The sequence below is a fragment of the Archocentrus centrarchus genome, chromosome 7, assembly GCF_007364275.1.
Source record: "Archocentrus centrarchus isolate MPI-CPG fArcCen1 chromosome 7, fArcCen1, whole genome shotgun sequence".
Lineage (NCBI taxonomy): Eukaryota > Metazoa > Chordata > Actinopteri > Cichliformes > Cichlidae > Archocentrus > Archocentrus centrarchus.
The window spans coordinates 32,666,674-32,690,351 of NC_044352.1; the positions used below are offsets into that span (position 1 = coordinate 32,666,674).

Consider the following 23,678-nt stretch of genomic DNA (forward strand, 5'->3'; position numbering starts at 1 on the left):
AGTGGATGCATTAGTACCACCAGCCTTCCAATTAGTAGATGACCCGCTTCACCTCCTGAGCCGCAGCTGTCCCTATGCACTCATGAACAGGGGTCAAGCATCTTTTCTTGTGCTCTCATGTACAGTACTGTGCAGAAGTCTTGATCCACCCTTCATTTCTTTATATTTTGCCAGGAAAATGAGGAGTGCAGCAGTTTATTGAAACATCAAAACATGCATGAAAATACTCTATAAAAGGCAAAAGCAGAGTTTGTACTGGCTGAAATGCAGCCCCAAACCCCGACACAGCCACAGCCGTGTTTTGCCGGTGGCTGTAGACACGTGACCAAAAGTTTCAAACTTGGATTCATCAGTCTGTAAGTCTGGTTCTTGTGTAATTTGGCATACTTCAGTCTTTTCTCCCTGTTTCCCTTCCTTAAGAATGGATGCTTTTATTTTTTCTTTCTTTCTGTTTTTCTTTTTAAATATTTGAATGATTCACTGGTCAGTGTCAAGTGGATTAACAAACAAGAAAACATTCCTCTGAAACTGGTCAGGAACCAGGACTGGACAGAAAATGAGTGAAAAAATGGCCAGTGTCCAAAGAAAATCTTTGACAGACCTGGAGCGCTATTGTTCAAGAAAACGTTAAAAACAAGAAAGTCCTTCTTGGAAGGAAACTAAAGGAAATGAGGGGTGGCTCAGTACAGTACTGAACATTGAAACGAGTTTTGTTTCCTGAACTCGTTCCCTGCAGTCGTCCCTCACTATATCGCGGTCCACTTATTGCGACTTCACTGTATCGCAGATTTTTAAAAAAAATATTACTAATTCTGTTTTGCTGAGTTTTCACTATATTGTGGGATTTTGCGGTATATAGGTATTTCTGTAACACCCCATAATAACTATATTCATCACCCGGACGAAGAGATAAGTTACGCCTACACCTTTAGCGGAAATAGAAGTAACGGCTGAGGGTGAAGATACTGCTCCACCTTCATCGCCATCAGTACTGCACAGCTACACAATTCATCATCTCCATCATTCAAGTTGCAGTAAGATATTGGGAAAGGTTTATAGGCATGTGGGAAGGGATTATAAAGCCTTAAAATATATATAAATAATAAAATAAACATAATGCCGCTACTTCACGGATTTTCACCTATTGTGGGTGTCTCTGGAATATAACTCCCACGATAGGTGACGGATCACTGTATTCTGCATATTTTCAACTCCTGGACTTTATTAAAATAGCTTTTTGGGCTTTACAGTTCAAAATAATCCACCTTGAATTTATACGAGGTCTTAGTACAGCTCTTCAGTTCATCTTCTGTTTGAAACAAGCTCCTCTCCCTTTTAAGGTAGTTTTTTAGCTAAATTTGTTTAACTCAGGCTGTTGAAGCAGAGCTTTAGATTAAGGCTGCAGCTATTGATTATTATAGTAATTGATCTCTCTATTATTCCATCATTAATCGAGTAATCAGATAAGAAATACTTTTGTCTTATTAACAGTTCATCTGGGTATTCACACTTATTCACATGGGGTCACCCCTTGTGAATAAGTGTGAACTGAAAGTAGCTTATTCAGCAACATTCCAAAAAAGTGTTAATAAGGGGTATTAATATTCATTTTAGTACATCCATCTTATATTTTCCCTACTGGCTGGCTCACTGGCCAGGTCGCAGTTGGAAATATTCCAGCTCCTGCATCTTGGGCTGCAGCTGGCTGTGGTATTATATCTGCCTTGAGCATCTGCTGTGAGCATTAAGGACATTTGAACCTGAAGCAAGTGGAGAGCTGCTTTATGTGCCTCTATGATTGTCTCACTGAGGCTGCAGAGCAGAACAATGGGCCTCATTTACTAATATTTCTGTGGAAATATTTTTACTTTGCACAAAAATGACTGATGCAAAATTACTGTCAGACTTATGAAACCTGCATAATGGCCTGTTTTGTTCTCACCATGTGTATGTTAGTAAATCAGAACAGCCCTGTGCAATCTCCAAACAATGTGCATACAATCTGCATGCTGCCCTTCCCCCATTTCTCAATATAAGGAAACACGTTTACCTCCAGGTGAAACACAGAAAGTGGTGGTGATGATATAAGAGAGAAGCCTGCACCTCTAAGGCAAGACCTGAGGAGAAAGTCTGACTGTAGAAAACTGAATAATAATTTCTGAGGTCTGAGGAGGAAGGCAGGAGAGGTGCAGCTTTCCTAAATGTTTCCATGGAAAAGAGGAAAACAGGTGGATGATGAGAAGCACGTGACCTGACAGCCCCAAATGAGAGACTCTTGAGATCATGAGATTCTCTAGCATCCATGGGATAGTGCCAAGAAATTATACTGTTAGTGACAACATGCAGCCATGATAGAAGTCAGATACAAGTATAAAAGATGAGGGATAATGGAATAGTATTTTATTTTCTTTACATACCCTTTTATTTTACCCTTTTTATATTTTATTTTATTGTAATTTTGAGCATTTTATGGCTTATATTTTGGAAAGCTGTAAATAATGACCAAAAGGCAATAATAATTATTCATCATCGTCGTAGTATTATTCATTTTAAAGACTTTAAATTCCTGTGGCAGCCACGCTGTCACTGAAAGTATCAAAATATTGACAAATCACAGACTTGTGTGTGAAACGTTCATACGCACGATTTACACACAGATTTGTGTGTCTGCCACTGTTGGTAAGTGAGGCCCAATGACTACCAGCTGCACTCAGTGGAGGGGCAGCTGACTATAATGCCCCATTATGTACGAAAATATTTGCAGAGTGAATTATATACAGTAATGTTTAGGGTTTAAGTGCCTCCTTTCGAATGCTGGTTCTTTTTCCTCCTCCAGTTTTTTTTTTTCTAACTGAGCAAAGTATGTTTTCTGCCACCGGTGTCTGAGAAATGTCATTTAGAACCAAAGCCTCTAGAAAGATATTATATTTTCCAGTGCTTTTTTTTTCTTTTTCTTGAGAATATGGGAAAAATAGAATAAAATTGATAAGCTCAAAGAAAACGCTCTTGTATTAAAATCTGAGTTAACCTTAGATTAATCTGTAAACACGATGTCACAACAGGATAATTTGTGTTTAACTTTGATGTTCCCACAAAGTCTCATTTCAGAGAATTCTTCTAGATTTCTCTGTCAGGTTTAGCTCTCTCTGGCCCAAATATCCTTGATAGTGGGAGTCATGTGGATGGAGTTCCCAGTTGTTGGCCCTGCGGACGTCCAGTTTAGGCAAGTCTCCTCCTGAATAACGGGGTCAGTGTGAGTTCTCGCCCTGGCAAACCGTGCCTCTGTTTCTCCTGATTTCTGGAGGTCAGCAGCTCAGTGTTCACATGGAAGCAGTCAGTGTAGTGACTGAGTGATGCTGTGCAGCACAGAGAGGAAAGTGCCCCGTGATCTCTTTATTTTCAGATGTTGATAGCTGAACTGGCCTCCATGTGAAGAAAACGGTTCTGTAAAAGCTTCTTGTGCTTTGCTCTAGCACGGATTTACTTAAATGAGGTATTTTTTTTTTTCCTCTGTATCCACCAGTTAATTTCTGTTGGCTACTATTATTATATGCACTCACACCACAGTGAGCCATTAATCATAATTGTGTTACAGTCTGGGATCCAGACAGTTAACACTGAGACAATTGTAACAAGACAAGTAGAAATATGTGGTTTGGTGAGTTTGTGTTTAGCTTTGATATGTCATTGAGTGTGTGCTCATTAGTTCTTGGAGCCCTACACACGCAGCTGCATCTGTTGGAAAGGGTTTACACGCGTGTGTGACAGGGTGTGTTTGATCTTGTATTTTTGGAGGATCTTCCTTGTCCTCCATGTGCTCCACCCTGCTGACACAAATAATTGATGTCTGGATGCCACCCATCCTTTTCTTCATTCCCAGAAGTCTGTGCTTCATCACTGCATGTGAGAGACACTCTGCTGCTTGCTTGTCATCAGCGCCTCTGGCTGTTTTTGAGGTCATTATTTGGAAACTGGCTTCTGGTTAACCATTATTTACCTTGCCCCTCCACACAGGGGCCACTGACCTACTAACCAAATAACATGTCAGTGTGCTATAGATCCCTGCTGCTGTAGCACATTTGTATCACTTTTACAATATTGTCTTTATGTAGCTGCAAATTGTCTGCAGAGTTGCACAAAGTCAGGAGAAAAATTGATTGTTGTATCATGAGTTGAGTGTGTGAGCTGGAAAGAAATGGATATTGAGGAGGCAGTTGAAACAACTCAACCAAGTAATCCATTTTTCTTTCTGCAGAAAAACAGTTAGTTGCAATTTTTAGCTGAAACTTTTTTTTAAAAAATAAAATGGTCTGCATTGTCTTACAATAAAATAGCTGACAATAAAATAGTTAAAATTTCAGTGTAAAATGAGAGTAAAGCGTTTGTGGGCTCACATGCAGTTGTAGGTTGTCTAGAAACATTCAGGGCTGTAGTGCATGTGTGAAAATGCATACATGAGATAATCTGTTAGATTTATTAGAAACGTGACACTCAAAGTATTTGATTTGATAGAAGTCAATATTCAAGTCAGATTTGACTGGTTATTCAATTCAGTTTTATTTATAAAGCTCCAAATCACAACAACAGTCGCCTCAATGCGAGTCTATGAATACAGTTTTATTTACTAGTCACCAAAAGTCTTTAAAGTAAAGTTAAATCTAAAGTTACTGTATTTAATGCTTTAAAATAAGTACCAAGTTGTGTGTGTGTGTGTGTGTGTGTGTGTGTGTGTGTGTGTGTGTGTGTGTGTGTGTGTGTGTGTGTGGACCCGTCTAAGAGCAGATAAATGCAGCTCCCAGAAGTGAGCGGTCTTTCCCAGCACTCTGTATCGATGTGTGGATGGATGTAAGCTTAAGTAAATGGTGTTCTTAATGAGTACAGATTGTATCGGGTACACAGTCATTAGTGTTCTTCACACTAATGCTATAATGTTCCTGTAGCTTCCAGTTACTGTTGTCAAACAAGGTGTGAAGTTATGTGCAGGGTTATAGTTAGTAACCTTGCTTTAAGGCACAGTGTTGGCATGTGTATTGCTGGGATTTCAGAGTCTATAGCAAAATAGGCCAAGCATGAAGTATAACTTGTATGCAGTTGGCCATGTTGGATAATGAATATTAACAGTTTAAGGGTAATTTTCAAAACTGCATTAGAACCCATGATCATCTCTGCTTGAGTGGTTGCTTTTATGAATTCTTAGCTAGTTCATTACATCCTTACTTGGTGTGCAAAGATCTTTGCATCGGCATCTTTTCCCCCTCTTTTGAAGCATGAGGAATTAAATTTGGGATCATATCTTGACTCTGACATCACACAGACTTTGTACTGAGGAGCTGTTAGCTGTTTTCCCTTTTATATGGCACTAATATAACTATTCATGTCTGGGAAATTGTTAGATATACCATTTTAAAAATAAATCAAAATTAATTAGTCATCAGAAGATTCACCAGTGTTGAATTTAACTATTAACTTTAGTGCTAATTGTGGGAAGTATATTCAGTGTATGTAGTAGTTGCTTCAGTTTAACCTGGGACCCGCCCACATCGTGGACACAGAATCTACCTCTGTGTGAAGTAGAGGTTGCAGGAGCACCTGTAGAGGTGGTTCAAGGCTAAGAGGTCCCTTTAATATCACAGGCACATAACTTCTTGTGCTTATTATCTTAAGTTCTTACACCAGTGCTTTTTTCTTTAGTTTACATTCCTACTCTGTTAACTCAGCTTGATTTCTGCACCAATTCCAGGAGAGTGACACAGATTGGGCCTGCTTGGGCATGCCAGTATGTAATGTGAGCAGTAATGCGACATGTTAGCCGTGAGTGCGTGCGTGCGCGCATAAAGCGACAGAGCTTATAATTGTGGTGTGAGAGAAAGTGGGTGCAGCTGCGGTAACTTAATCCACCTCACGCTCTTTTGGTGGTCTCAGAATCAAAAAATAGGTGTGTGTGTGTGTGTGTGTGTGTGTGTGTATGTGTGTTTAGTAAACTTCCAGTGGCTGTCAATATTGACTCAACATTGTATGAGTAAAGGAGCTTGTGTGTGCATCTGTGTATCATGGATCAAAGTATTTGCCAAATGAGAAGGCACCACACATTCACATCAATACATTTAATCCACCTGCCTCCTCTGTGTCTCAGAGCAAAGCTGTGTTTTAATGGAAGATATAGAGGGATGTGTCAGGTATTTATAAGACAGAGGTATGGTACTGAGAATCCTAAATTTAAAATGTATGAGAAAATTCCACAACAGCAAAGATGGTGGTGGAAGTGTCCTTTTTGTCAAGTGAGGATGTGTAGGCCCTCTTTCTAGGTTTAAGCCTACATCAGACTTAAGAAGCAGATAACTGTTTTGGGGCAGAGTCGGCAAAATGATTTGGTGATGTGATAATGTGATGTTTATATGTTCTGGCGATTATGAAAATCAATGTAAAAGTAATACTTTAAAATAGCTTCCCAAAAAAACTGCCCAGAGGCGTTTTGAGATGGCAGTTGAGTGATTAGAAAGGCTTCAAGAAGGCGTTTGATTATATATCAAAGATGGATGTAACCCACTGGTTTCTGGGGTTCAGATCTTGAAACCTCAACGTTGTTTTGTCTGCTGCCATGTTTATTTATTTTTAGTCAGAAGTGATGGTATTTGGATGAGTGCTTGGAGTTAAAACAGGTCTCAGCAGCACAAACACATTAAGTGAGGCCTGATCAGTGACTCAAATAAGCAGGGTCGAGCCCAGCAGACGGAGATCGGCTGTGGACACCTGTCAGTCAAAACAGCCAAACCCCTAATATTTAAACTTAATTGAGACAGATGAGATTTTAATTTTTTTTAATTAAAAAACTTCAATTTTTCACTTGTTATAAACAGGTAAATTCTGTCCAAAGTCCAGAACTGTTTTTGTATCAGGCTGCAAAAAATCTTAAATGCTATTACGTACGCCATTTAAACATGGGAGGCTGTGACAGGGCTGCAACGATTCCTTGAGTAACTCGAATAATTCGATTATAAAAAATCCTTGATACAAATTTGTTGCTTCGATGCTTCATTTAAACTCTGCAGCGCTCAGGTGTCACCGTGTAAGCCAGGGCTCTTCAACTCCAGGCCTCGAGAGCCCCTGTCCTGCAGGTTTAAGATGTGTCTCTGCTTCAACACACCTGAGTCAAATACAGAAGTCATTAGCAGGACTCTGGAGAACTTGACTGCATACTGAGGAGGTAATTCAGCCATTTGATTCAGGTGTGTTGGATCAAGGACACATCTAAAATCTGCAGGACACCGGCTCTCGCGGCCTGGAGATGAAGAGCCCTGGTGTAAGCGGAGCCTTTCTTCCACATGAGTAGCAGTAAAGTTCTCCGCCGCTGCTACAGATTTCTGTCATTTGGAAAAAGCAAGCCTTTAACACCAAGTGGATCATCGGTGACACGTTTTTTTCCACCCCTCCGCTGCTCTCTACACCTGTGTGTGTGTGTGTGTGTGTGTGTGTGTGTGTGTGTGTTGTGGCCACTGTGCTGAGAATTTGTTATCTGCCAGAACGGACCGCAGTTGCCACAGTTTGCTAGCGGGCGCCACCATTAGCACTAGCGGCTGTTCGGTGACATAATTGTATTTCTTATCCGGTTAATCGATTTGAATACTCAATTACTAAAATAATTGATAGTTACAGCCCTAGTCTGTGAGGATTGACTAACTTTTGTAGCCAGCCTTAAGTGGCCAATAGAGTAACTGCAGTTTTTGGCTTTTCTTTGTTGGCTTCTTTTTTCAACCTGGAGGTTGCTCACAAGGTGGCACATTGAGACACCTAAACTGAAAGACTAAAGGCGAGGAATTCTGGAGACAGGAAAACGGCTGAGCAGATAAGGTGGAGGGAATAGAGACGTTTTGTGATGAAGTGGAAGGGAGGAGAGGAAGGAGAGCCTGATTGGAGGTGGAGGCAGAAAAGGTGTTGCAATGTGTCAACCCAGCTGAACTGTTTATTGTCTTATCTCACCTACTCCTGTTGTGTGTCTCCAGAACTGCCAACAGTGTTTCCTCTACAGCAGGAAGTCCCCTCCTGCTGCTCCCTCTGGAGAATGACTGGCTGCTGTGTTCATGTGTGTCAGACTTGAACCTGCGGTACGAGTGCCAGGTTTGTGTACATTTGTTTAGTGTATGTGTGTGCACCACAGTGATGTTAGTCTGGTGCACCCTGCCCTCATGACTCCTTTAAATAAGCACCATCATGTTTTTGGACTGTAATGAGCAAGGGGAACTCAGCCACAGTGTTTTAAGATAAAAAAACAAACTACTGAAGGATGAAGACAAGTGCGTGCTTTTGTTTTGGGGTTTTTTGTACACAAAGCTTTATATATAGTCCCAGGAATCGTGTTGTGGTATTCCAGTAGTAAAGCTTCTCCTGAACTGCTGTTTTACTGGCTTCAATGACAGGATATCCTCGACCACACCTCTTCCATAATGATATTTGCTTTCTTGCATTTGCCGGCTGTCTGTTATGCCACTTCCCTTCCCGACATTCTCACTTACTAGAATACATGGCTATCTCTGAATCTGTTGGAGAGGAAAGGGGTGAGTGTTTGTTTTTATCTGGATGTTGTCAAGGATTTAAAATAGTAGAACCCACCTGGAAAATTGGATTCCCCAGAATTCTAACACTAAGATGTGTTGGAGGTTTCTGAGATTGAGATGAGGGATGTGCCGATGGAGCTTTTTGTGTTTCTGATTCAGATACATTGGCTTTGGGTATCTGCCGACATTGAGTACTGATCTTATGCCAGTGTTAATCATTCTATTATGTGTTGGTCAACATCAGGATGGACTTCGATTTTATTTCACACAGTTAGTAAAACAAACAAATATAATTTGTATTTCTTAAGTAAAATAATAAATGACATTAGGCCCAAGACGAGCATTATTTTTTACTTCCACGAATCTCATTTCAGCTCTGCATGAGTCCTTACTCTGTTACATAAAGCTGTTATTTAAAGTAGCACTAGTCTTTTCCTGCAAACCCCCCACCCCCACCCTTTAAAAAAAATGAGCTGACAAGAGACAGGAAGTGAAATAACAATAATTGAACTGATGTGAGAACCTGTAGTGTTGCCACAAGTGTACTCAAAGCTTTCCAACAAGGGTTACACAAACAAACAGCCTTCTAGTTTCTACCTTATATAATGTGTCTAACTGAACATGACAAGTGAAAGTAAACAAGAGAGCGAGACTAAAGCATCTCCAGCTGTAAACTGTAGTTTGTTTGACTACAGTTTACAATTGGTAGACTCTGTAGCAGGCATTAATAAATTGCCTCCAAACTTTTTCTGCTTCCTCTGTGGTACATTAACTCTCCTGCTAGCTGCTGTTGTCCCATCAGCTGTAGTTCTGTCCTGTTGTCACTGATCTCTGATCCAGCGCTTTAAGTCCGGATATGCGGACCAAACATCATTCCAATCCTATCTGTGCAACCCTGCTTCAGATGCGTTGGCTGCTTAGCCCTTTAGTGCTATTGGTGAGATGATCAGATGCAATCCAGACAGTCTTTTTTTTTTTTTTTTTTTTTTGGGGGGGGCCATTGAAAGTCATCACACAGACTCATGGAGGTAAAAAGTAATGCAATGTTTCATTTACAAAGTAATCTGCTTGGAATATGTAATGCAGCCTTTGGAGATTTTACTTGTAGAAAATCATGAGCTTTACTTCACTGCTGCCACTGCACATATTGATTGTACAACTCAACAATAATTTTTTTTTCTCAGTCTGGGCACTTCTGTTGCTGCACTGGGCCTACTGTTGCTTCTAACCGTGCCTTTAAATAATCATTTTACATGTAATTGTAGCTGAAATTACAGCATAGCCACTGTCTCTGAGTTGTGTATGGCGATTTTTAGTTGTAATCATAAAATTGTGCAACACTTCAGGTATTTGCTTTTGATTGCTACCAACGCTTCAAATACCGAAAGTGATATTCGGAACAGTTCTTATTTTTGCGAGACGGAGTTGAGTGGTTGGTCAATGTTATTAATTCCTCATCATTTTAAATTCATGACGGTGTTATAGTTGTACACTGTAAATTGTTTCTCCTGTTAGCTCAGCTAAAGAAACAGCTAAATTTCTCTCAGCTTAGTGACTGCTTTCTTCACGGAGAGCACCAGTGATGCCTCAGCATCAGGATTTAATACATGGCTCACTGTTTTGTTTTCTGGCATTAACTTTGCTATTGTCATAGGTATTTGGCAAAGGCAATTACAAAGAGTGACGAGAAAGTGTCGGGAAGGACATGTGACCATTTGGAAGAGCTCCTGCTTCCTGTTCTCATAGTTTTTCTTTTTTTCCACCCCTTTCCTGGGGTGGACTCTTCCCTTGGATGTGGGAGGAGATGGAGGAGAGTCTCATAGCTTGAATAGTAGAGAGTCCCTCCAGGTTAGTGTTCATTTGGCTCACACATGAGTACTGGCACGCTGGCAGCTCGTAGCAGCTGAAAGCGGCTTTGCACACTCAGAGCTGTTGCCTCCTCCTTTCAGCCCAACACGACACTCTGGTGCTCAGAAGTTTGTTTTCAGTTTTCCTGGGCCTGGCTAACAGAACGTAAGTAAACTTTACTTTTGGTCCTGTTTGCAGTTCAGAGTGCCTTCAGTGTGTGTACACGTGGGGGTTGTGTTTGTGTAGTTAAAAGGAGGGCAAGCTTGTAGCTCTGGCAGGTATCCACAGCGCATTTCACAATTTAAAGTTGTGTCAGTTTGTATAATGATGAGTTTTCTTTTGCCTGTCTTTTATTAAAATGACAGTTACTTCTGGCTGAAATCCTTCATTATAACAAAGGCAGCTATGATCTTTTTCTCTGTCGCTGCCGGTACTTCGTTGTCCTTGAGATGGATTCCAAATCTAAAAATACTGGTCTTGATTATAACATTTGGCAGCTCTGCTCCAGGACTATTTTCATTCTCTCAGCTGTAAGGGGCTGACAGGCTGCACGCATGCTGGCAGAGGCATATAAGTACCGTACCTAAACAAGTATGTTGATGAACATTTAAATTCTCGTTACAGTGGAAAGTGTTTCTGGTTGTTATCACACCAGCAGTGCTTCAGTTTATCTCTCATGTGATATCTACTCTTATACCTCTCTTTAAAGAAGCGACAAAGAGCTGTTGGCTTAACCAAATGCAAACTTCAGGCTTTCAGCACCGGTGTGAGGTAATCAGGGATAATACAATGGGTTAACGGCAGAAGAATGACTGGTGTGAGTCTGTCTGTACATGTGAGTAAAACACTCCTTGTATCCAAGCCAACTCTGAGGCCTAGCCACTGAGGCGACTCCGGTGACCACTCTCATTTCCATGCGCATGTGTGTCGTGGCTCTTTATCTGACTAAGGACAACGGTATGTGATTGTGTCCCTGGAATGTGTTCATCACCACGTTGAAGGGGGATATTTTCTCTCTCATTCCTCTTCTTCTATATAAATATATTTTGCCTTCAGGCAAAAAGGTGTGTGTGTGTGGCTGCACATGACTGTGTGCTTAACAGTTGTGTCCTTTAGTGTGCAGCTGCTATGTAATTGCATTAGTATGTATGTCCTTTTTTAATGCTTCATACCCGTGTGTGTTTGTTACCTAATAGATTAGCTCCAGCTGACTGAGGTGGGGAGTAGTTGCCTCTAACCACTGATGCAAACTGGGATCGGTTTGGGGCGGGGGGATTGTTATCCTAGTGGATTCTGTAATCAGCAAAAATTCTTTGCTGGATCAGAGTTATTTTATCCTCTGGAGGCACAGCAATGGCAGAATGTCTTCAGGCACTGTAAATTCTCTGAGTGGTAACTCTGCATGCTCCCCATTACAGGAAGAAGAATTGCCTAACTTCTCAGTTTGTTTTTGTTTTTTTTCAGAAATGCCACAAACATAGCTGAATATTTTCTGCATCATAAATGGCAGAATCTTTTTTTGTTAAAGGTCCTCTCCTGTCACACATTAATTTAACCTTCTCAGCAGATGCAGGTAAACAGTCTTACAGCTCAACTAGCAATGAAATGGATGAGTGGAGCACAGATATCAATATTTGGCCTAATAATGGCACGTATATCCAACCACAGCTTCACCAGCCCAGGGTCTGGTCAGCACACTGGCTGTGAAGCCGCCTCTTTGAAATCCTGAAGTCTATCTTCAGTAGTTCTGCTGCTGGAATCCACAACATCTGTTATCTGTTGGTATCATTTTAGCTTGAAATAAGTTGGATAAAATAATGCTGCAAAAACTAGCTTGTCTATTTCCAACCCCCCTCTCCCAGAACTTGATTCACAAGTATCAGTCATCCAGGAATTTTGTTTGACTGAAGCTGGACTTTCCTCCATCCAAAGAGGGAACGTAAAAACAGCCTTGTTTTGTGCACATAAACAATTCAGAACAACACAGTGAGGAAAAGATATTTTTGATCCAATGGGGACATTAACTACTTGGTAAATGTATTTCTTCCTCCTTATTATTCTAATTGTAAGAGAAATCTTCCAGTGCATGTTAAACTTTTTTCCCCTGTTTGCACCAGATATGCAAGTTTCACAGGGTTCCAGAGTAGAAAGTTTCGAGCCTTACGGTGGATTTTTACTTTTGTGTTAAATCTACATCGTAACCGCAAACCCTTCTGAAATCCTGCTCAGTAACTTGAAGCATAACTAGAAGTGCACCTCCTTAGAAATGTACTTACATGTTGTGTTGATGTAGCCCCCAACAACTTTGATTGGCCTGTTCAGTACCCTCGATTCCTTCTGAGCATTTCCTCCTACTTCTGCTGCCGTTTTTCTAACTGGAACGTAATGGATCCATTCGAAGAGAGAAATTCTACCAACTAGTGTTTTGGCAGCAAAATTGTAGACCAGTGGAGGCACACCACACACAGGCATAAATGTTGGTTTATGGCATGGGCTCTCCATATATTCAATGCAGAAGTCTAAATGAGACATTAGCTGTGCGTTTAAAACAAGTGTGAAGTGACCGTGGTGAGACTCGAACAGGCTGAGTCATTGCATGTGTCAAGAAAGTCACAAGGCTGATCATAAGAAATTCTGATGATCTGCCTTAAGCTGTTGCAGCTTGCTTACAGCTCATAAATCTCACAATTTGATTTTGAAAACAAACCTCTTATATACACAACAATGGAGGGTGGGGCTCTAAGATTAGAGTTTAGCTGTGCAACTCTAATGGGCTCTAAAGTGAAAATAGAAGCACAGCACAAGTCATTTACATACCACTGTTAGGCCTCCTGCCCTGAAGGTGTGACCCTGATGTGACCCTCCTGAGGAGAGGTTATAGGTATAGTATCCCTCACTCCAGGAGGGTCACACCCATAAATGCATCTATCTAGGGTGATTCTCATACTGTTTTCCTGCCTTTATAGTATTCAATGATGATTACAGGCAGACTATAGTGCTCGTAACAAGTACAATTTAAATGTTCACAATGCAGATCTTCAGACTTTATATCAACGATTGAAAGGACAAAAAAATAGCTAATGATATAGAAATATAACATTGTCAAATTTATATACCTACTTATAATTTTGCGTCTTAGGTCATGAATAATTAGTTGTAAAACAATCACAGCCTCATGGGTATCAGAAGACTTTTAGCAAAAACTTGAAACTTGCTTGAACTCGGGCGGTAATTGTAATTGCTGATGTACGCAACGCCCGGTCGCAAGATTAAAATGGAAGAGTTGAGCTAGCTAAGGCAGTATCACGGTTTAGCTAACTTGGTTATGTTACTAACCTGACTCACTATAAGGCTATTGTTGTTTTCTATAACTGTAACACAACACTAACATGAGTTGACCGTGATGTATGTTAATGTAAGTCATTATTTGTCGCATTTAGTTATGATGCTGCAACTGGGTTAACTAATAATCTGCATGCATAGTTTAACTGTTTATATGGTCGACAATAACTGAGTCTGCAGCTAAACTTAATGTCAGCTTTCTAATTTTTGATTATCCAGTAAGTTAGCCAAAAAACAAAAAAAACCCATACCTGTTACAGTAGATGATGTCATCAGCTATAGACTTTGCTTACCATTATTCTTTTCTTACTACTCCAATAAAATGATCCCTGTATCTAAATATGACTTTTTCAGCATCGTTTGTTCGTTCTTGTTTTTTACTAATGTGGACACATCACAGATGTTCTCTATTTGTCTTCACAGCTTGGTTTAGTTTTCCCAAGGGAGGATTCAGCCACCTGCTCTCCTCTGATTACCTACTCAGTCAAAACTCTCATCCTAACATGAACATACACAAACACACACACACACAGCTCCAGATACACACAACACAGGAGTTCATTGGTCTGACCCCCATTCCCCCGCTGGTGTAATTGTATATGGATGTGTGTGTTTCCTGGGTCACAGACGCAGACAGAGATGGGCAGAGGTGGAGGAGGGGGGTTTAAGGGGAGACCGATGGATGGAGAGGTTCAAAAAAAGATGGAGCTGGCTATAATAACTGTCTGCTCATGGTTCAGTGGTTGTTTTTGTAGTTGACTAGACTTGTGTGCGTATAACAACAGTTGCATAACCTTGTAGTCCAGACAGTCATGCATGTCAGACCATCCAGCCAGGAGCTGTTTTTTGGTTGGAATTGAGCAACGTGGCCAAAGCTGATAAGTGCTCAGCACTGTGTGGTCAGGCAAGAGCAGTAAGGTCTGGCGCTGTCACGATCGCCCGTCTTCATTTATCATTCTTAAGGGCTGACTTGGGGAGCTCCTAAAGGGAGTGGCTGATAACCTTTTGAACCCTTCTTTTAAGCTTTTTATTGACTTAAAAAGTGAAGCTGAGGTGTCCCAGTGGGATAATGAGCAAGGACTTATGTTGCATTAGCTTCTATCCAAGCTGTGTCTAATTCTCATCAGGTTATCATTCATCTACACACTGGAAGGATGCTAGCTGAACCCTGAACTGTGTATGACAAGATGATGAGAGATTTCTTAGTATGACCCCTGCTTACTGTCTAGTTTTTTTTTTTTTGTTTGTTTGTTTTTTTAAATTTAAATAGATGTTGAAGACATTGTTGCTCTGAAATGAGTGAGCATGCTGCGCAATCAGTTTCCTCGACTCAAAGTTGATAGTTTTTGGTTTTGCATTTTGGCTTAAGAAAAAAAAAATTTACATGACTAGCTGAAGCATAAGTACCCTTTACATGCCTCCATGTTTGTTTTTTGTTATTTTTGCTGAACACTTCACATTGTAGTGGAACGTTTCCATGTGGGAGTGCTACAGCAGTTGCCAGTGGGCTGTGCACAGGCTTGATTAGCAAACTGGGGAAATCCAAGTGTCCAGAAATAGATGGGCTAAGTTCACCGCAAAACAGGGTCAACCTGCTGAGCATGCCAACGCTCCAGCCGAGGATGTTTGTTTTTGTTTTGTTTTTTTTTTTCTTTCCTCTTTCCCACATGTGTTCTGTTGTGAAATGCATCACTGCTCATCCCTCCGGTGGGTGAAGAAACTGAGAAATCACTGCTGATGAATTCACCTTCTTTCCTTTCCTGCTGGGGTAAAGGTGACTCTTACTGAGAACAATGTTGATCGTCCCCAAAAACTGAAGGATTTTAATATTATTGCATGTAGCTGCACTTTGCCTTTGAGTCATCATCTTCATCATCATCATCAGGAAGACAGTTTAAGACTCGATATGATTAGTTCTTTTTGTGAGTGTCTCTCTGGGTGTGGGAGGGTGACTGTATCGCTCTTTAGTTGAGCTTTCTCTTGTTTTCTGTACTATTACCCACTGAGATCAAGGCCACTGTGTTATGACATGCCAGCTGGCGTCACAACACGCACCACACAAATCTTTTTTTCTTGTCCTTCAGTGTTTGGACCTTCACGCTGCTGCATCTTCCTCTTATTCTTTTATTTGTGTGTTTGAGGATATTTTTCTAGAAAGACAAGTGTAAAAACAAACTTTCCTCTTTGACTGAAACCCATTTCCTCACGTGCTGTTACTTATTCAGTAACTCGCTAGAAAATATTGGCGAGGCAAATCGTTCCCATTCACGGGCTCGCTCTGTAATTAGACTTAAGGAGGCTGTGTGGTCAAGTCAGCTGTGGTAAAGTGCCAGTCAGCTGCTTCCTTTCAGCTGCTTTGCAACATCTCTGCACAGACATTTTGAACTTCTCTTTGCTTTTAAACATTCTGTTATACACAACCCCAGAGTCACTAACATGCCATGAAATGCAGTCTCACACACAGAGCAGACCTCATAAACCATACTGTTATTCACTAATATGGTGGTTGGAAAACTGAATGTAAAAACATTCAGATTCATAACAACCCAGCGGTTTGCATAGTTTTGTGATGATAATAGTATCGAGCGAGTTTCCATTGAGGAATAGAAATTTCAGTCCTCGGTCTGACGCTGCGGTCTTTGCCTTTTTGGAGACATCAGCTGTTTGTGTAACTGCAGTTACAGAACATGAATGGAAAGTTAGAGAAACTAAATGGAACATTGCTGCATCAGTCAACTTGTGGACCAGTGGGGACGAGAGGCTTAATGGTGTCGTTTGCACACACATTAGGCCCATTAGCGGAGCCGCTTTTAGCCGTCTGATCCCTTTCACTGGGAAAATGAATGACAATAGCTACTGTTTTTAAAAGTAGTCAGTATCCAGGCTCACAGTATTTGCATGTGGACGGCTCTTCTCACTGGCAAGCTCAGAGGAAGGAGGGTAACTGGGTTAACATTTACATACTTAAAGCACATCTAATCTCCATGAAGAGGGAATTCATTTAGCAGCTTGATGGTAATTATTGCCAGTTGTTGGAACTCGTTCTTCTTAACTAACAATATCAATGCCCAAACTGTTGAGTCCAGTATGGTAACAAAGACTGAATAAATAGTGGATCAGGGGATTAAAGTTATCAGCAGAGGTGGGTTTACACTGGTGTGACACGGATCTCCTGCCCCCTTTGTGTCCACGGCATTTGTCCACAGCAGTTATTGTGTTTAAGTGTATGTTAGACATGAGGAGTGACAGAGATCTTTAAAATACATTTTAGAACGACAGAATGGGGTTCAGGTTGGTCTGCGTGCAGTTTACACATTGGATCACAACCTGTTTGTTCCATTTATCTGTGGCGCAAAATGTCCTGCCAAATACTCCAGGAAAGGTTGGCAATTCTTATAGAAATGAGTCTTTTTGAAGACATGAAAAGACTCTAAATCTGGAGCAAAGGATGTGTTGTTCTTTTCTTCTTCTTTTTTCTCCCCTCTTGGCAGAGGGCTGTGTTGGTGTAATGACAAGGCCACAGCATACTGAAACTGAGGTGGCTGACGTTGGTGAAACTGAACATTTGTCTTCACTGTTTCTGGTCAAACCTTTATTTCAGGATGAGTTTCTGTGAATGGATCCAGATACAGTAATTCAGCTGCCTGTAACTTTGTAGCTTTTGAGCTGTTGTTTTTAGTTTGTGGTGAGGCTCAACACTCCCCCCCCGAAGAAAATAAGAAGAAAAAAGATAAGATGCGAAAAAACTGAGGGCCACATATTGTAGTATACTCGTCACTGAAAGCAGCCAGGCTCCATGTCAGTGATGCTGTACACGTGTCTTGTGGGGAGTACCTGAGGAAATCGTGTACAAATGTAGACAGTTTTGTGCCTTTCGGTCTGGATGATTCAATAATTCTGCCTTTTAGGAGGTTAGAAACAAGAACTTCTTTGTTAAAGAAGTGGTGAGTGCTAATAAGCCAACAGTCAGTTAGTCATTAGTTTCAGTCAGTGTGAGTGACTGGCTCCATGCTGCATTGTGCTCGTCAGTATATTTAATGTTCTGTGGCCCAGGCATTTACAGTAGCAGGTGGAGTGCCACTGTTATATCAGATTGCTGGACCTGTGTTTTTAAGGGAAAACTGCTGAACTGTGTTAAGTTGCACTGAGTGTAGAACGTGTGGAAAAAAATATAAAAATATAATACAGCTGCTTCTTTTCTGTCAATATGAGAATTAAGACTGGTTTGAGTTCCAGCTGTAGTGACGTCATCTTGTGAGTCTGTCTACCAACTAAAGCACCTCACCTTTCTTTTCCTGTGTTACTGTCACTCAGAGCTTTCTTGTTATTGTGTATTCATTGTTTCCATAAAAGATTTTTTTTCTCTGTCCCCTGAATTAATTTATTCTCTAAGGATTTTTTTTTTTTTTTGGTGCTGTAAAAGTGTTTAGACTATTTTAAGCTCTTCTTTGGTCTGTTGTGAGATAAAAGGGTGTGTGTGTGTGTGTGTGTGTGTGTGTGTGTGTGTGTGTGTGTGTGTGTGTGTGTGTGTGTGTGTGTGTGGGTGTGTGTGTGTGTGTGTGTGTGTGTGTGTGTGTGTTCATTCCAGCCCTTGCAGTACCTGAAAGCAAGTATAAACTGTCAGTTTTGCTGTCTTGCCTGCTGCTGGTCTGCTGTTCAGAGATGGGAGCACGAAGAGGGAGTCAAACAGGGGGAGATGTTGGGAAAACAGGGTCACGTGTTGAGGGAGACGGGGAAGGAAGACGGCTATAAAAAGATTAATTAAAAATGTGTCGATAGATATGCTGGAGGAGAGGTGGAGGTGGTGGGGGAGGGACGCTCTATCTAACTGGATGTGATGTAACCCTGGAGTGTAATGCTGTAAACGCTAATGATAAGATCCAGCGGTGAAGAGGTGTGCGAGAGGGGGGATTTTTTTTTTTCCCCCTGTGTGTGTTGGGTGTGGGGGGGTGGGGATATAAGAACATCATGAGTGTCTGAGGTGTTTTGAAGCCCTAAAACTGAGAGAAATAATTCAGATGTTAATTGAGCTCGGACAGGGGGAAAAAAAAACAAAAAAACTTTCATGGTCTTTGTTTAAACTTAGGTTTGTTTTTGCACACTGTAAAAATTAAGTCCGTTGCATTAAAAGGGTGTTACATGTGTTTTGTTTTTTCTTTGTTATAAGCAGAATAAGGTTTTGGATAGCTGATTGTTTGTTTGCATTTTAGCACAATGAAGACAAAGAGCTCAACAGCAGGAGCTGTGATGCCGGCTTTTAGTGCTTTTCTCATGTTTTCATAGCCCCCACTGAGCTTGATGCAAGTCGATGTAAAATATTGCATCTGTGTTGCCCCTTTGCTCCCCCAGGTGGAGCCCCGCTGTTGTCATATTGCTGGGCTGAACCGTGCTAAGTTGCATTGAGCGTAGGTACTAAGTTTATAAGGAAGAACATGTGGAAAAAAATATAATACAGCTGCTTCTTTTCTGTCATTATGAGAAGTTAGACTGGGCTGAATTGAAGACAAAGAGCTCAACAGCAGGAACAGTGAAGCAGGCTTTCAGTGTTTTTCACATGTTTTCATAGCACCCCACTGAGCTTGATGCAAGTCAATGTAAAAAATTGCATCTGTGTTGCCCCTTCGCTCCCCCACCCCTACCCCTTTCTCTCCCCCTTTCTCCCTTTCAAAGAATTTTCATTTGAATGAAAGCCCTGCCTCAGTTTTGTTGTGCTCCAAAGAGAGGGGGGGGGAGGGGCTCAATTGGTTAGGATCTCTTTTGAGCTGGACCAATGCGAGCGTGCCTCCTGCCTCCCAGCCCGCCCCTTGTGCCCCCTCTGAGGCTCCCAGCCTGACGCGCGATTGGCTGGCTGGGAGGAGCCAGACTCTGTATTAAAGCCTGCCCCTTCTGCTCCACTTCAGTGTTGAAGAGAGTCCCGTCTGTCAGCCAGACAAGTGTGCATTCATGTGTGAGAAAGAGAGAGTATATGTGTGGGTGCTTTTTGTTAATAAGTGGTGGAACGCAAACGGAGATTTATCTGACTTGGACTTCTTCTTTTCTGACTCTCCAGGACTGTGGGGCTCTCCTGCTGAGTTGCCGGCCGGCTTTTTGTATCTGATCACAACTGGACAGGCGGACTGGAGCTAAACAGAGGATTGTAAAGAGGATCAGAGAGGCTGCAGTGTTGTCTGTATCACTGACGACTGATCTACCAAACTTGCCTTTTGGATAAAAAAACAAACGCCATCAGCTGCCCTGTGGCTGACTGGTGACCCCTGATTCACAGTCTAACCCCATTCTGGATCACCGCTGAGCTAATAGAGGTGGTCTGGACAAGGCTAAAGTGGAATTTAACCTCAACTGACCCTGTCTAGCAAGTAGCCTTTCACTGAGCCCAGACTGGTAAAAAAGGACGGATAAAAGAGCAAGAGAGGTGACTTGGAGCAAGGAAGAAAGGGAGAGCAGCAGCACAGCGACCGGTAAGGAAGTTAAAAGGGGTTCTGAGAGCAAGGGTGTGAGAGGGGGAGCAGGGGGAGAAAATGGAATACAAAAAAGCTTCTTTTTTTTTTTTCCTCCCCCCTTAAGCTTAGAGAGGTTGTGTAGGAGCTCTAAAACAATGTTCACTAACCACTGAAGCCCCACGCTCGCCCACCTCTCCTTCTGTCAGCTCGTTTAGTCTGCAGCTCATGTCTGATGTTAAAACTGTTTTCACATAATGGGAATCATTTTCTGTTTCAAAAACTTGTGACTAATAAACTCTTTCTTTTCTCTCTGTCAGCTCCTGCAGAATGCCAGTGGAGACCCTGCGGCCATCAGATGGCCGGTTGGCCGGGGTCCCCTTTACCTCCGCCATGCCTTTCAGGATACTCAACAAGGGTCCAGATTATTTCCGCCGACAGGCTGAGCCCGGGGCCCGCAAACTGAGCGCTGTAGAGCGCCTGGAGGCTGACAAGGCCAAGTACGTTAAAAGCCAGCAGGTGGCACTCACCCGCCAGGCCCCCATCCAACCTCCAATCATCCGCAAGCCCCTCGTCCCTTCAGGGATGATGATGAACACTCCTCCAGCCCGGAAAGTTAACCGATCCCCAGCTGAGGTGGAGAGCACTGGAGGCAGACAGGGACCAGGAGAGAGGAGACGACCTGCTTTAAACTTGGATATTCTAAATAACCTAATCAGTGATGTATGCGATGGACCATCCCCGGGTTCCCAGTCCTCTTCTTCCACCTCCCCTTCCTCATCGTCTCCTTCATCAGGAGCTAAGAGCATCGGCAGCAGCCTTTCAGGGGAGCAGGAGAGGAGCAGCCGACCCTCAAACAACCTCAAACCTTTGAATCACACCATCACCAACTCATCATCCACCTCCTCCTGCACCTCCTCTCCACTCACTAACAATCTCCAGACACCTGCAGCAGAACTGACCCGACGCCCCCCCCCTGTCCCAGCACGTGCACCCCGCTTTGGTGTTCCAGTTCCCTACAGTTCCCCTAACTCAGTGACAGTACGCAGGGTGGACGTTCGGCCTCAGGCTGAGATAAGGAAGCCACAGAGGGCCCAGTTGCAGCCACAGCTAAGGCCCAGACAGACTCCCCAGGGCCAAGTTGCACACCCCCAGCTCCCACCCCCACCACCCCCTCCACCCTCTCAGAATCAACCCCAGCCCCTATCTCAGTCATCCCAAGCCCTGCCCCCCTCTTCAGCCTACCTGCCACCCAGTCCGATGCTAGTCCGAGCGGGCATGATCCCGCCAGCCTCACCCGCTTTCACCCGAATCTCAAACGCCAGCTCCAAGGGGTCTGCTCGTAAGCACCCATCCCTGCACCGCTCTAAGTCGGACCTGAGCGACCGCTACTCCCGCGCCACGGCCGACCTGGAGCGCTTCTTCAACTACTGCGGGCTGGACCCGGAGGAGGTGGAGGGAATGGGTGGAGTGGAGCGCTTCACAAGGGCCAACTCAGACATTGTGTCCATCTCTAAGCTCCGCAGTGTCAGCACCCCCAGCTCGGAGTGCGGGGACGAGGCCGACCAGGTCAGGGAGGATGAGGATGATGAAGAAGACGGGCCCCCCAGGGCCAATGAAAGGGTGCCCTATGGCATCTCTGTTATCGAGAGGAACGCTCGAGTCATCAAGTGGCTATATGGCATCCGACAGGCAAGAGATTCTAACAGCGCTGTTTCTAACGTATAGACTGACAGGGACGTGAAAGAAGACGGGACTCCTGTTTGTTCATCTTTTGCTGCCTTATGTTACAGTTATGGATAATCCTCTAGTTGTTTCTTGTGTTTCCTGTATAAACTCACTTTTTTTTTCTTGGAATTTCACATCATACATTTTTTGAACTGGGCTGCAAGTCAGGACTGCAAGACCACACAGACGATGCACCCCCCCCCCCCTCCCCCTGCCCTCACTAGATCTTGTGCAACAATATTGGTATTGAAAGCAATAATAGACTGGTAATAGTGAGGATGAAGGCAATAGTGTCTCCTTATGTAAAGGTACCGTGTGTGTGTGTGTGTGTGTGTGTGTGTGTGTGTGTGTGTGTGTGTGTGTGTGTGTGTGTGGCAGCACAAAGGTAGACTGCCAAAACTGCCAACGAGCAAGCCAGGAAGAAAACCACGTTGATACTGTGAAACTTTCTCACACAAAAAGCTTCTATGAGCATAGTCATGTTTTTAAACACCAACCCTTTTGGCGGTAAGACTGTTATTATATACATTTGTGTCAGCATGCGAGTGAAACGTTTGTATACATTCTTTTAGGGTATGTCATCAAGCACATGTCTTCCTTTCACATAAATTCACTGCACTGACGCACATTCAGGTCAGTTACAGTTAGCGCTGTCTGTATATCAGACTGTAACATTGTCTAGTTGTGCGCATCCAGAACACACTTCACGTTATGGCTCACGCTGCGCTGGTGCAGCCTGAGAAATTAGTTTGCTGTGTATGTCCCTGCACGGATGAGAGCAAGTCATATGATGAAGGATGAGCTCATAAGTAGACGGTTGAAGTAAGTGTAGCATGACAAAGATATTTAGCCTCCAGAAAAAAAAAAGGTTGGAGGGGGAAAAAAAAAAGAAAAGATGGATGAAAGAAGACTTGAAAAGAGAATACTCATGGATCTTATAAAAAAGAGAAGCTATCTTTGTTGTATGAATATGTCTGCGGCTCTGAAAGTGTCTCAGGAAGATGGCATACTAACAAAATGGACCAATATTTATTTGGAAAATGTAACTTAATGTATTTTTTAATATTGGATGACTTTGTGTACAGAATTCAATCTCTGTTCTTAAGTGCAATCTGATGGTATTTTCTAGAATTACAGTTTATGTAGGATGACGTTTAAATACAGGAAGCAGACACATCCAAAGTGTGAATGTTGCACCTGCTTCTCACAGGAGCACAGAAAGTGAGACTGTTGTGTATTTATTCGACTTCCTGTTTGTGTGGGAACAAGAGGTCTGCCCCACCCCCCCCACCATGTGTGAGTCCTCCTATCCTCTGTATCTGCCGCCTTCGAACGATGTCCAGTATGAGCAGCGGTCAGGTTCTCCTCAGATCAGAGGGCTGGAGAACACGACCGCAGCGCCGGTGAACGAAGTGTGCTGTTGAATCTGGCACGCAATGCCCAAAGAGTCTTCAAGAGATGAGAGATCTAAAATGCTTTACCGTGGTGTATTCTGAACAGTTAATTAAAAAGAAAGTTCAAGTATTTTACTGTTCATTGTTTTTCTTTCAGCCTCTGCTTTCAGTTTTTATGAAACGCTGCTACCCCACAGCTTCTGATTGGTATGGTGTGGGTCCAGTTCAGTGGATAATTGAGTAATTGACACATGGCGCTCTCGACTGTGCCTTCTAGTTCTTTAAACCACTGTTTGAGGGGAGGCAGTGTGAAAGGGGTAGATTTGGTGAGTTGTGCTAATGAAGCTGTTCACACCAAAGGTGTTTGCATTTAGGAG

General features: G+C 42.6%; 1 protein-coding gene across 6 annotated transcripts in view; it reads left to right on the forward strand.

The window, feature by feature from the left end:
• wu:fa11c10 (protein FAM110A) overlaps positions 1-23,431 on the forward strand; it is a 29,329-nt gene extending 5,898 nt beyond the window's left edge. For 2 of the 6 annotated variants that reach the window (XM_030734408.1, XM_030734411.1), the window contains exons 2-3: positions 19,792-20,200; positions 20,500-23,431. In XM_030734408.1, the coding sequence (XP_030590268.1) occupies positions 20,510-21,907 (1,398 nt within the window). In that variant the 5' untranslated portion in view covers positions 19,792-20,200; positions 20,500-20,509 and the 3' untranslated portion in view covers positions 21,908-23,431. Of the gene's footprint in view, positions 1-7,759; positions 7,915-8,000; positions 8,116-10,417; positions 10,566-19,632; positions 20,201-20,499 lie in introns of those variants that run through there. The other 4 variants (XM_030734407.1, XM_030734409.1, XM_030734410.1 and 1 more) reach the window with 4 other exon arrangements.
• The last annotated feature ends 247 nt before the right edge of the window (positions 23,432-23,678 follow it).